Source organism: Diplotaxodon limnothrissa, linkage group LG13, assembly GCF_057381915.1.
Source record: "Diplotaxodon limnothrissa isolate DT_005_m linkage group LG13, D_limnothrissa_male_GT1.1, whole genome shotgun sequence".
In the NCBI taxonomy this organism is placed as follows: Eukaryota; Metazoa; Chordata; class Actinopteri; order Cichliformes; family Cichlidae; genus Diplotaxodon; species Diplotaxodon limnothrissa.
In genome coordinates this window covers 15227079-15240378 of record NC_140608.1, presented here as the reverse complement: position 1 = coordinate 15240378, position 13300 = coordinate 15227079, and the positions used below count along the sequence as shown (strand labels likewise).

Below are 13300 nucleotides of genomic sequence, written 5' to 3'. Positions count from 1 at the left end.
AAAGTGCCTCAAGACCCAAATTAAAACTGTTATGTGCAGGCACAACATTGGTTCATCCCATGAGTTTTCTGCCTTTTTTGTAACTGGATGAGTCACAGGTCAGCGTTAAGTGATTTAGACAAAACATTCCTCTGAAAGTGGTTACTGGATTCAAAATGAGCAAAGAAAGCAGCCATTATTTTTGTCTGTTGAAATGGCTTCTGTCAACTATTGCTCAAGACCACTTTAAAAGAAAAAAAGAAAAAAACTAGAACAGAGTCCAGCTTTAGCTCTTTGGAGCAAAATATTAATAAATCAGGGATATCTCAAGACTGCACAGTACCGCACATAAAGTTGACACGTTTGCTACATTTGGATTCAGTTTTGAATTTATAGTCCTGCAAGAGCTGAGAGATATGATATCAGTAATGTCAAAATGCCCATATAATATGACTATGAACTCTCCAATTTCAAAAGAGAAAAATATTTAACAAAATATCCTCTAGAGGGCACCAAATGCCATTAAATGGATGACCTTGTTCCCCTTAAAGAACAGAGACAAAATCAAAGCCAAGTAAATTTGCTGACTTCATGGCCCATTTAATAGTGAAGACAACTTGCAGAAAAGAAACATGGCACTGCCTGATCACAGTACATATAGACAAGCAACACAGAATAATCTAAAGTGAACACAGGCTTATTACTGCCCAGAGTTAATCATTGATCGAGTTCATGTTGTGCACATCCACACCGTAGCATTGTATAAACACTTATCTACGTCCGAGCTGTTTCTTAAATGCCTTCAAGGACTTCGCCATCATTGGAGCCACTCCTGTGAGAACAAAGAAAAGTATAAATCATCAGGTAAAATGATGTCAGGATTACTATGCACATGGCACATGTATTCATTTAACCTCCAGCCTGATGATCAGTGAAAAATATGCATAAAAGAAACAACTGAAGCAATCAATCTGGGAGGCTTGGAAAGCCATAAACTACCAGCTCACTTGTTTTTTTGCGCGCGTCCTGTGTTCCGCTTCCCCCTGAACTGGTGCTGCTGGGCCTGCTGGGCTCATAACTCTGCTTCGATCGATTGTCCTGAATCTTGACACTGAACAGAGGAAATAAACTGAACTATTTAAAAGAGTAAAAAAAAACAAAAAAACAATGCAGATGAAACTACAAAATTAGTGTCCATCTACCTCCAAAGATCGGTGTTACACACTGCTGGTGAGCACATCCCATGTTGCAACAACTCACAACAAAAGCACCCAAGGCTCTCTACAACTAGAATAAAACCAGTTTATCCAGCACATTGCTCTAATTCCTGTGTTTAGCCAAGCTCACCCAAAAAGCATTTCGCCCACCGTTATCACATGAATCTCTGATGGGTTATGACCCCGCTAAGCTGCTCTTGTTTAGTGATCACGTTGTGGTTAAGGGCTATTATGTGGAAAAGGAACAGAACGAGCCAGGTGTCCACACTTTGCCAAAGATAAACAGATGCATATAAATCCCCCAGAAAAGCTCTTTTATGGGCTTTTTGTTCGTGTACTTAATATTGAGACCAATAATATAAATGTCATGAATATATAAACATTAGAAAAATATGCTCTAATGTGATTTTACGAAAACCTGGTCAGAAGATGTATCATCTGTATGTAGGAGGCTGAAACCCACCTGCTCCTGGGCTGATGAGGCTGCTGAACAGCAGTTCCATGAATTTCCTGCTGAATTCGCACATCTCTCGGTGGCTTGGCAACCGTGTGAATAAATGCCATCTTCACCTGCCGACCTAAGAGATGCCAAAAAAAAAAGAAAAAAAAAAAAAAAAGGTCTAATGAAAGCCAGTATACAAAACAAACCTCACTAGAGACTACTTTTCTTCTACTTTTTACAAATTTCAGAGTTTTAATTCATACAGAACTTCTGGATGAATATCAATCAATAAAATGTCTTACATCGACCATATGGCTGTTTTATTTCTGAATTATCACCAGTAGGAATGACCCGAGTTGCATTCAGTGTAGAGCAGTCACCTTTGGGTTTCTGAGATTGTGCTGAGACAATAGTTTTTGTCAGTCTTTTCAGTTTCCTTTCTCTCTCTTCAGATAGCCTGATGTACATCTCTTTCCATGATTCATACTCTTGAAGTTTGGAGTCTTTGAAGTCTCTCTGACAATGTTTGCCCCATAAATGGTCTGTCACGCCGACATAGATCTGCAAAATTAATGAATGGGGGGGGAAAAAAATTAAGATATTTGTAGTACAGTAAGAGTACCACGACAGATGTTTACACAATTACATTGGAATAATTAATAGATGATGGGCATTAATTTTGTAAATAACTTCACATAAATACCTTGACCTTATTAAACTATAATATACCACAGTATACACAGTATATTTCAGTGTATTTCTAATTAGGCAGCTCATTCTCTCTCAACAATACTTTAAAGATAAGAAGCATTTTGGGGTCAATTTGAAAGAACGGCAGATGTGAAATTGACAAAACAACATTTGTCACAATCACGTCTCCAAGTCCTTTTTTTGTCCAGGCCTTGAAGACCTTGTGGCCAAACCAAATTTTAATGAATTGTTAACATGACCCCAAATCTACACCCCTACAAAGTTTTATTAGAAATCACTTAGAATATTTCAAGCTATTGTGTTTACAGTATTACACAAACACGCTATGAAAAATATAACCTCCTTGGAGGAGACAACATCCTCTACATACTTTGTAACCAAACAAAACAAAATAAATAAAGCATAATGAGGTCAGAAGGTTAGGTTATTCAAATAAACATTGTTCTGCATGACGTGCGCAGTCTAAAAGTTTGAATGTGGCTCGATCATCGATGCCAAGTGTGGGAGCCCTCTCACAAAGATGCACTTTCCATTGGCACGCAAGTTTAGACTTCTCTGTTGACTGAAGGTGTACACCTTATTAGCCAAAGCCCAGAGAAGACACATAGGCAGTATCAAAAACATGTTGAATCTTGCCTATATGAAAAAGATCATCTGTTGTACTGATAGCCAAGGAGGACGACTGAAAAAAAACTTTGACTAGAGGATCAAAAAACTAATTTGGAAGAATTTGTGTAACTGTCCTTTCATATAAAATATAAACCGATTGCCCAATTTCACAATCCCAGCTCATGGGTATTCTGCTTTTCTCCAATTTCACATTATTGTAGGGTCCATTTCTCTAAACAAACATAAGATGTAAAAATGGGAACTTTAATTGTGCACTTCTCACCTTTTGATACCAGATAGACTGAAAAGTATTTAATAAATTAATAACCAACCAGGAAGTATAATGAAAATCAAAGTTCCTCACAGCCCTGCCTCAAGTAGTGCAGTTAAAAATGCTAACCTTTTAAATCCAGATTTATATTTGTGTACTTATCATTAGATCATTATCATAAAAATTATATCCACAAATATTCAGGTTATGTGGTAGATCACCTGACTCCTATTGGGTAAATATTTGCTTTTTTTGGGAAAGGGGCATGAAACTCTTAAAACTGATTTCTTAATCCATATCACAAACAGTAATGATTAGGTGGTTAAGGAAAAGCAGATAAACAAGGCTTTCAACCCAGATTTACAGGTACAAACTGGGAGGAGTAAACCCACTGCTGGTCAGGTAGACCTATTAAAGTGGCCACAAGGTTTTGTTCTGCACTAAACATGTTGGCGTGTCACTTTCTTACTGGGTTACATTCTTCGATGCGTAGCAGCTGCTCTGGGGTACACTTCTCCAACACAGGCTCGAGGATTTCAAACGGGACCCCGCCAGTTTCATAAAGCACTAAGAAGAGATGCCTGCACCTAATTATTAAATCAGACATAAACCAACAGAGCCTAGGAAAAAATGTCTTCCTGGGCTTCACTCACAGTTAATGTTGTTCTGGAGGGTGCGGATACACTGCTGGTACAAGCTCAGCATGGCTGGGAGAAAAACGGTCTTGGCACCAGAGTACACCTGCATCTTCCTGTTGAGACGCTGGCCGGTGAAGACTGCAGACTCCTCAGAGACGTCACAGAAATCAGGCTCCACAGGCTCCTTCTCCACTTTAAAACGAAAGCAGAGGTGTCAAGAGCCAAATGATAAAGCTGAAAATACACCTGCATTTACTGAACGTGTACCTTTCCTTTCATAGTAGTCAAAGCTGGAGGGCTTGTCACATTCAGGTAAAGCAGCAGGCAAAGGAATGTTCATCAGGTGCATTACAGGCTCCAGAAACTTCTATAAATAATGAGGCATTGTTAATCAGCATCAGCAAGTTGGCCTTTTCTCCGTAAGCAAAGATTCTTGACAAATATACCTGTTTTGGGGCCAACTCCATATTTTTAATTACAGGATCTTTTATTTGTTGCTCACTGGGAATCATCTTGGGTTTTTTGGGCGGCTTTCTCATTCCAGATCGCTCCTTTCTCTTGTAAACAGTCATATCATAGTTCAAGTAGGACTCAAAAGACATAGAGGGCTCCTCTGGATCACTTTTAGTCTCATTCGTTTTCGCCTTCTTGTGTTTTGAATGTTCCCTTTCAGACTCCAGCGAAGTTATATGCTTTGTTTTTCTCTTTTGGGCGTCGGAGCTTCTCAACATTCCTGACATTCTGTCATCCTCCTTGCCTCCCCTCGACTCTTTCGAAAGCTTTGATTTTGTGTTCTTCTCCCTGTCTGACCCGAACCTCCCACTCTCAGAGGCACTTTTACATTTCTCTCTGGAATCAGATCTGGATCTTTGTTGGCTTTCCTTCAAGTTTTTGTTTCCGAGCAGACGATCGCAGTCTCCAGGTTTTCGGTCGCTCCGATCCTTTTTCTTCTTCTTGTCCATTTTGTCCTTCTGTGTCAACACGTCGTGCCGGGAGACGTACTGGTTTTCTGGACTTTTCTCACAGTCTGTTTTTCTTTTCCGTCCCTCACATTGTCCTTTCTGTGAATCCATTTTCCTTTTCCCTGTTTTAAAGTTGCCGTCATCTGAAGAATCACTATTCTTACTGTGATGAGATGTTAGAAGATTATTGTTCACATCTTCCATTTCCAAATTTCCATTATTTGGACTGCTTTGATCATCTAGTTTGTCTTTCACAGAAAGGCTCTCAGAGAAAGTCCCATCTTCTCCACGGCTGCGGAGAATGAAAATTCAAGATTAAGCCGCTAAACACATAAAATTAAGAAGCAATGTTTTATTGTTAAATGCACTTTACCTTGTGGATTCTTTGGAGAGCAGCTTTTTCCAACCTTTTACTAGAGACTTTGCTAATTCTCCAGCCTGTTCATGTCTGCGTAAGGAGTTAACAGTTTTGCCAATTCCAGTCTCCTAATTGATGATCAGACCATTATCAGGGGAATAAAAATGAAAATCAACCACAATGTACATCAACAAAAAAACAGTCTGTGAATAAGAGACTCACGGCAAGAACATCTAAAGTGATATCCAGATCCTTGAGTTTCTGCAAGATTTTTAGAACCTGGAAAGAGTGACAAGCATATTATCCCCACTGCCTGCAGCCATGCTGTGGTGCATTTCATAATGTTCAAGCATTTTTGTCAACATAAAGGTGATTCGATTGATTGTTTTTGGTTAAAAAGTACCTAGAATGGGACCTCTGTCAAAGATAAACTGACTTGCCAAATATGGCAGTCCTGGTTTTGGATTGCCACAGTAGCTGACTGTGCATTTTAGAGCAGAACCTATGTATGGGGACCTTACACACCCACTTAGACTGCTCCTTTTACCCTGAACTATAAATGGATATAGCCGTGGCTGGCTGATGGGAGGTGGTAGTAGTAGTAGTAGCACCAGCTTATGTCTTTAAAGCTAAATTGGTCATTTACAGATTTTGCGTGTAAATTCCTCAACTGAAAATTGATCCACGGGATACAAAGACGATATGAGAAGGCTTATACGGCACAGGCATAGGTGGTTAAAGTTGCCTGCAGTGCACTGATGATGGACAGCAGCCATAAGCTGAACAACTGCAGGAGCTGCCATTTTTAGCAGCAGCCAAGCGCCTCCAGTTTAAACAGCCTGACCCTCCACCCACACACACACACACACACACACACACACACCAAATCAAAGGATTTTCAGTGCTGTGTGAAAGCGGCAGGGAAACACTGCCAGCTCAGCTTCTGTTCACACATATACTAATACAAAATATATACAAAAACAAAAATCAAATTGAGCTTCATAATTTTCATTAAGGGAACAAAGTCATTTTTTAAATAGCGCCCGATGTGGCAGCAGGTGTTGTGAGCCAATGATTAGACAAAGCCATGACTAAAGCAGGTGGGATTTGTTCAGCCGGTAATAAAACAGCGGTGAAATAATTCTTCAAAACTTTCCGGGTTTTTGGGATTAGAAAAACGTTTTAAACCGTTTAAATCAAACGATAACTACCGTAGCAGGATCTGCTTTGTCTGAGAGCTGACGTTTGAGCCTCATGATTTTCTTCACCACATCAGAGCTGCTGGCCATCGCGGTGACTCACGTGAAGCCGTCTACACACAGCGGGCAGCGCGCGCTCGTTGATGACACTATTATAGTAATGGGCGGAACTAGTGACAAATGATATAATGGTATGTGAGGTGTGGCTTTTAAAATGATGCCACTAATGCTGGATCATCTTAAGCCTATTGTTTAAAGAGCTGCTTCTTAAAGCATTTACTGGGAGGGGGGTCCTATAATTACAACAATTTATAATAAATACGTGTATATGAACCGGTAACATATAGTGCTTCTTGAGAATATTATTGCTATGGGACCTTTTACTGTGTGGGTCTTACAATCAGAGGTGCCCACGGGCTATCGTGGAGATTTGGTACTGACTGAATTAAATTAAAATTGACTTAACTCAATTTTGGTCATTTGCAGGCGCCTATCTGGAAGCTGTTGGCCTTTTGAACACACGTGTAAGGCCAATAAAATGGATATAGCACCCTTCAAATCAGCAAACAGCAATAATCCATGCTGGTGTGATTTAAAAAAGTGAAGGTTTTGTATCTATAAACAGGTTAGTTTTGAAAAAATAATTTATTTGATTCAGAACAATTCAATTCAAGTCAGTTTTATTCATATAATGCCAAATCACAACAATCCCCTCAAGTCACTTTATACTGTAAAGTTAAGACCTGACAAGAGAAAGTCCCCACAATTACATGCTGATGTTTTAATGAGTATTTAATAATAATAATAATAATAATAATTATTATTATTATTATTATTATTATTATTATTATTATTATTAAATATTTCATCTTTATGCTTTCTCAAGCTGCAGAATTCACCTTTATTCAACATCTCCTCAGACTTCTGCTGTCTCTGTCTTTTGCTGTAGCCTTTTAGCATGCAGATCATTAAATGTGCTGTACTGGGACACTAATTGCTGTAAATATTACAACATCATTTTAATGTAAGCTGGCTGTATTTTAGGAATACATGAATGTTCTGTAAAACAAAAAAAATATTACAATAAAAAAAGCTGTAAAACAAATGACAGTATGGTCACTGTGAATTTTGCAATTACATTTTTAACGTTGCTTAAATGTTGCACGTGCCTCTCTATAATTAAACCTTTATTTGGCAGCGACATCGTGTCTGCAAATGAATATTTACTTTTAATAGTTTTATTGTAAAAGTGTACAAAGTTGTTTGCACTAATCACGTAACACATGGCATCCCACTGAGGATACACAGCCACCCGGCAGTATGTTGTTATCAGATGATTACAGGCTATTGTGGGACACTTTCACGTTGAGGGTCTTCTGCCACTGGTATTGCACAATACTTGATTGGAACCCACTCCCCTGGAGGAGGAGTTTACTGCATATCCCTTTCCACGGGGGTGACGGCTGGTCTCTCTCCTGCTCCAGTAACTGGAGGTGCAAGCTCCCTCTTCACCGGCCTCAACTTCATTTTTTAGGTAAGTTTCTAAAGCTTGATTGTTTGGCATTATAACAAAGCAGGAGGCAGTCAGAGGAAGCTCGTACATCAGCATTTGTAAGCTTTTACAGAACAGAAAATCTGCTTTCTCGCTCCAAATATTGTGCTTCAAAATATCAAAAATGTCTGATGAGTAGAACTTGTAATTTCATTTTTCAAACATAGGCATGGGAAAAAGAACTATCTGTGTCTGCTAGGCCTGTGGTAAATAATGCCAGCAATGACGTTTCTGATAGTGTTTTGTCTTGTATACGGTCGTCATTGTAGACTTTAAGACAAACTTGAAACAATTTATGAAAGAAAAGTGTCAAAAAAGAAAAGAACAAGCAAACAGTCAGAGGACATTAGGCCTGCTGTTCATGTCTCAAAGTCTATAAAAGGAACGTCATGGGTGAGCCGGCCAGTGTTGCTATTCCTGGACATGCTGCTGATAAATTGTGACAGATGCAACGAGGGAGCATGCTGATGCACTTAAACACTCCTGGCTCACCTGGTAGCACACGTTTTCAAATCTGCCAAAAGAAATCTGAACAGTTCCAAAACAAAACCAACATTGAAGGTGGAGACATCTTACATATTTGACAAGAAAATGATTAATATAAATTAGAAATATAATAAGATAATATAAAATATAAATACAAAACAGATAGCAATTATTCGCTCATTGATGATACTATGAGGACAACACATCACATTTTAAAACTGTAAAAACTTTATTGTTCATTGAAAAATATAAGCTCATTTTCAGTGTTCACACAGGGTATGGTGAGCTCAGTGCAGTTCATTATGGTCTTGTTAAAATAAGCAAGGTTCTTACCAAAAGACAAGTTGGCTGGATGGCAATATATGTTGCCCTAAAAGCCTGACTATGTGATTTTCAGGATAAAGGGTGCCATGTGCACCTCCTGAACCCTCATGTCCTCACACGTGCTGGCTCTCGTACCCCACACTGTGACACTAAGCTAGATTTTCCCTTTTCTTCTTTAGCCCTGGGGACGGGGCACCAATGAGTTCCAAACAGAATTTCAAATCTTTAACAATCAGTTTTTCTGCTTTGCCTCAGTTCATTTTAGCCTCCGCCCTGTCCCTTTTGTGCAGGAATTTCTCTGAGGGTTATCTGAATCTTCCTTAAAGTCTTTGAATGTCTATAACTATTTGTCCTTATGGTCTTTCACAAAGAGCTGAACACTTTCTTCAGTTGCTTTCTCGGGTGCTCTTTTTTACCCAGTTATTTTACCTATTAGCTTGGGTAGCTGTGTCTTTTGCTGCCCCTGTCCCCACTGCTTAAAATGAGTTGCTTTCATCAATAAGATAACCCAGAAAAATTAATTTCTGTCACAAGTTGCATTTGTCGCACTTTATCTGCAGCTGGTTTTATCTAGTTCGCTCATAAAACACTTTTTTATCCATTCAAGTTGAAATAGACTAAAAAAGCTAACATTTATGTGCTCATTTTTCAGAAGGTCCGGGCTGTGTTCTGCTGCTAAAACCATGGCACCCAAAAAGAACAAGGCAACCAAAAAGAGCAAGGGAGACATAAATGATATGGCCCTGATGGTTGAGAACAGCCCCATCAACAAGATTAACGGGCTGAACACTCTGCTTGAAGGCGGAAATGGCTTTAGCTGCATTTCGACTGAAGTCACTGATTCTGTGTATGCCCCGAACCTCCTTGAAGGTCTGAGCACCATGAGAAACGAAAGCTTCCTCTGTGATCTAACAGTCGCCACCAAATCAAAGTCATTTGATGTGCACAAGGTTGTCATGGCCTCTTGCAGTGAGTACATTAGAAACATCTTGAAGAAGGACTCGACCCTCCAGAAGATAGACCTGAACGACCTCTCACCGGTTGGCCTCGCTACTGCAATTACATACGCATACTCAGGAAAGCTCACTCTGTCGCTCTACAGCATTGGCAGCACTATTGCTGCAGCCATGCTGCTGCAGATTGGCACCTTAGTGAAGATGTGCAGTGACTTCCTCATGCAGGAGCTCAGTGTGGAGAATTGCATGTACGTAGCCAATATCGCTGATGCCTATGACCTCAAAGAAACCAAGGAAGCGACTCAGAAGTTCATGAGAGAGAACTTCATTGAGTTTTCTGAGATGGAGCAGTTCCTGAAGCTAACCTATGAGCAGATCAGCGAATTTCTGTCAGATGATTCCCTGCAGCTACCTTCTGAAGTTACAGCCTTCCAGATTGCCATGAAATGGCTGGACTTTGATGAGAAGAGGTTAAAGTATGCGGCAGATCTGCTAACTCTCATCAGGTTTGGCACTATCACTCCCCAAGACCTGGTGAATCATGTCCAAGGTGTGCCAAGAATGATGCAGGACCCCGAGTGCCACCGCCTCCTCGTCGATGCTATGAATTACCATCTGCTTCCGTACCAACAGAACATCCTCCAGTCACGCAGAACAAAAGTACGTGGTGGTCTCAAAGTGATTCTCACAGTTGGCGGACGCCCTGCCTTGACAGAGAAATCTCTCAGCAAAGACGTTCTCTACAGAGATTCAGATAATGTGTGGAATAAGCTGACGGAGATGCCAGCAAAGAGCTTCAATCAGTGTGTTGCAGTCCTGGACGGATTCCTGTATGTTGCGGGGGGTGAGGACCAGAATGATGCAAGAAACCAGGCAAAACATGCCGTGAGCAACTTCTGCAGGTAAGAACTAAGACAGGTAAGCCCACCATCTGTCATTTTAGTTAGTGTATGTGTAGCATAAAATAATCCCTTTTGCATTCCTTAGGTATGACTCCCGGTTCAATGCTTGGATTCACTTGAGCAACATGATCCAGAGGCGCACCCACTTCAGCCTCAACACATTCAATGGCCTCTTGTTTGCCATCGGAGGGCGAAATGCTGATGGTGTGCAGGCCTCCGTGGAGTGCTACGTGCCTTCCTCCAACCAGTGGCAGATGAAAGCACCCATGGAGGTCCCCCGCTGCTGCCACGGCAGCTCTGTGATCGACGGAAAAATACTTGTATCTGGAGGTTACATTAATAACGCCTACTCCAGGTCTGTGTGCTCTTACGACCCTTCCACTGACACCTGGCAGGATAAGAGCAGTCTGAGCACGCCTCGAGGCTGGCACTGTGCCGCCACTGTGGGAGACCGCGCCTATGTGATCGGCGGAAGCCAGCTAGGAGGGCGCGGGGAGAGGGTGGACGTCCTTGCTGTCGAATCTTACAACCCTCATAGTGGGCAGTGGAGCTACTGCGCACCTCTTCACACGGGGGTGAGCACAGCAGGGATTTCCATTTTGAATAGCAAGATCTATCTCCTCGGTGGCTGGAACGAGGGCGAGAAGAAGTACAAGAAATGCATTCAGGTTTACAACCCTGACCTCAATGAATGGACTGAGGATGATGAGCTGCCAGAAGCCACAGTCGGAATTTCATGCTGTGTCGTCACCATACCGACACGGAAAACACGAGAGTCCAGAGCCAGTTCAGTTTCATCTGCACCTGTCAGTTTATAAAGAATTAGATCATAACAACCTTGTACTTTACATGTCTGGAGGTTTCCAACTTGTCCAAGCTCCTGAAAATGGTCCTTAGCTTTCATATTATATTTGGCATCAGTAAAGCCAGGTAATGGTTATGAAAGAGATAAATTGATGTAGTAAATTATTAATTTATCTTCTTTATTTTTTCCTTTTTTTTGACAAATCTAACTCTGGGGCCAATTCAGCCAGACTAATTTTGTTAGCCTTTTTTCTACAGCAAATGGAGTGCTATTTAAAAATCAAATATAAGATATAAATTTCAAGATTCCTGTTAAAATTCACTTGCAGCACAACAATTTTATTTGGCCCAGTGCCATGGAAACAATGTATGGTCTGACAGTCTTGTTTATGGTGATTATAGCTACTGTGATTCTCAGATACTTGAAAAGAAGAAGAAGCTGGAGCTGGAATAAGTGTTGGTGTCACCTACCAGGAGTAGGCGCTCGTGACTGGTGTTGAAACGCACCACGGAGCAAGACTGCAGATTCTCTGCTTGTGTGCCACGTGCAGCATTCTGCAGCTTTGCTCTGTATGTTGTGTGATCACCATAAACACTATTGCAGCAAAGAAAACAGGTTGGGGTTAGGAACGTGTTGGAACAATGAGGGTTGAATGAGTTTAGATGTGATGGTGAGACACTGTTTTTGTAAAAAGGACAAAAAAAAAGGAACAAGTTAACTCGGGAATGATGTTCAGAGCCTGAGCTTTGCTGGAAATCGTTATTTATGGATTCCCTGACTGCTCATGTGTTTCCATTTTTTTTTTCTTTGTTTTAATTAAAGAGAATAAGGATAAGCTAGTCTGAGCTGTGGTCATTTATTGAAAACCATTTTTTATTGCTACTCTTGGGCACACTTTGCATAAATCAACAAATCAGAATGTGTTGTGTTTGCAAATTTATATGTGCATTTACAGCTTTCTGTGCTTTGTAACTGGGCTGAAAACCTTTCAATACAACTCATAAAGTTTGAATTTATGAGTCAGAAACTGGTGGGCACCATCTGCAAGTATTACAGCAAAACTTGGCTAACATGTGCATTACAGTTTTTTCTGATTGCTTAAGCACATTTTTTGTAACTATTGGCTAATTTTGCAAAACTCTTCACACAAATAAGAAAACCTGTCACCCAATCATCAAAACATTGTAGTTCTCTTGCAAAAGCGAACACAGCTAGATTAACTCTTCACACCTTCGTAAAAATGGTGTTTCCGTATCAAACAGTACACACAAGCCATCATCTACTAAGCACACAATGCGCCAACTGCACACTGATGGTATGAATACAAAACACATCTGGCTTTTGCTTTCTCTGTGCACAAGGTAGGCTATGTCAGTTTGAGCTCATACTTCTGTCATAGATCCATAAGCATAGAGGGATCCAAACTTCAAGTACTGGTGTTTATTCAAACACATCAAAACAAACACAAGTGTTCATTTCCAAGTATAGGATTATTTGCAATCGCCATAATGACTATATGGGTTACTTGGTCTGCAGTGAACATGCTTCCTCTGCCCCCAGCATCTGGTCATCTAGCAATTCTGTAAAGTAACAATTTCAGTATTTTTACATCAATGGTATTGGTGTGTTTCTCATTGGCATATGGCAGTGCTACAAATCTTTGTGCGAAGTGACTGTACTAACCGATTCTCATTTCAAGATGTCCTTATGATGCTTGCTACAGTGTAGCGGCTCGAGTTAGGCTGGACCCGTTGGCCAGCTACCCTCAGGGTCATTCCACGGTTGATGACATGGTCCACTATTGTAGCTCTGATGTCATCAGCAATTCTATTTCTTACTCTTCCTACCCTTCCTCTCCCCCCTCCTCATCTTCCTCTCCCCCCTCCTCG

The 13300-nt window shown here is 40.6% G+C and overlaps 2 protein-coding genes across 2 annotated transcripts; one reads left to right on the top strand and one right to left on the bottom strand.

Annotated features, from left to right (window-relative positions):
* Window positions 1–695: 695 nt before the first annotated feature.
* Window positions 696–6476, bottom strand: eloal (elongin A, like). Its single transcript, XM_085369353.1, has 11 exons — window positions 6399–6476; window positions 5410–5466; window positions 5203–5315; window positions 4314–5121; window positions 4135–4234; window positions 3883–4059; window positions 3699–3796; window positions 2019–2199; window positions 1660–1774; window positions 987–1090; window positions 696–811 (listed from the first exon to the last, which is right to left on the bottom strand). The coding sequence occupies exons 1-11, from the start codon at window positions 6474–6476 to the stop codon at window positions 750–752; spliced, it is 1893 nt and encodes a 630-aa protein (XP_085225479.1). The 3' UTR covers window positions 696–749.
* A 1359-nt stretch (window positions 6477–7835) lies between these two features.
* klhl31 (kelch-like family member 31) lies at window positions 7836–12246 on the top strand. Its single transcript, XM_085369961.1, has 3 exons — window positions 7836–7920; window positions 9401–10606; window positions 10692–12246. Exons 2-3 carry the CDS (start codon window positions 9432–9434, stop codon window positions 11422–11424), a joined length of 1908 nt encoding a protein of 635 aa, XP_085226087.1. The 5' UTR covers window positions 7836–7920; window positions 9401–9431; the 3' UTR covers window positions 11425–12246.
* The last annotated feature ends 1054 nt before the right edge of the window (window positions 12247–13300 follow it).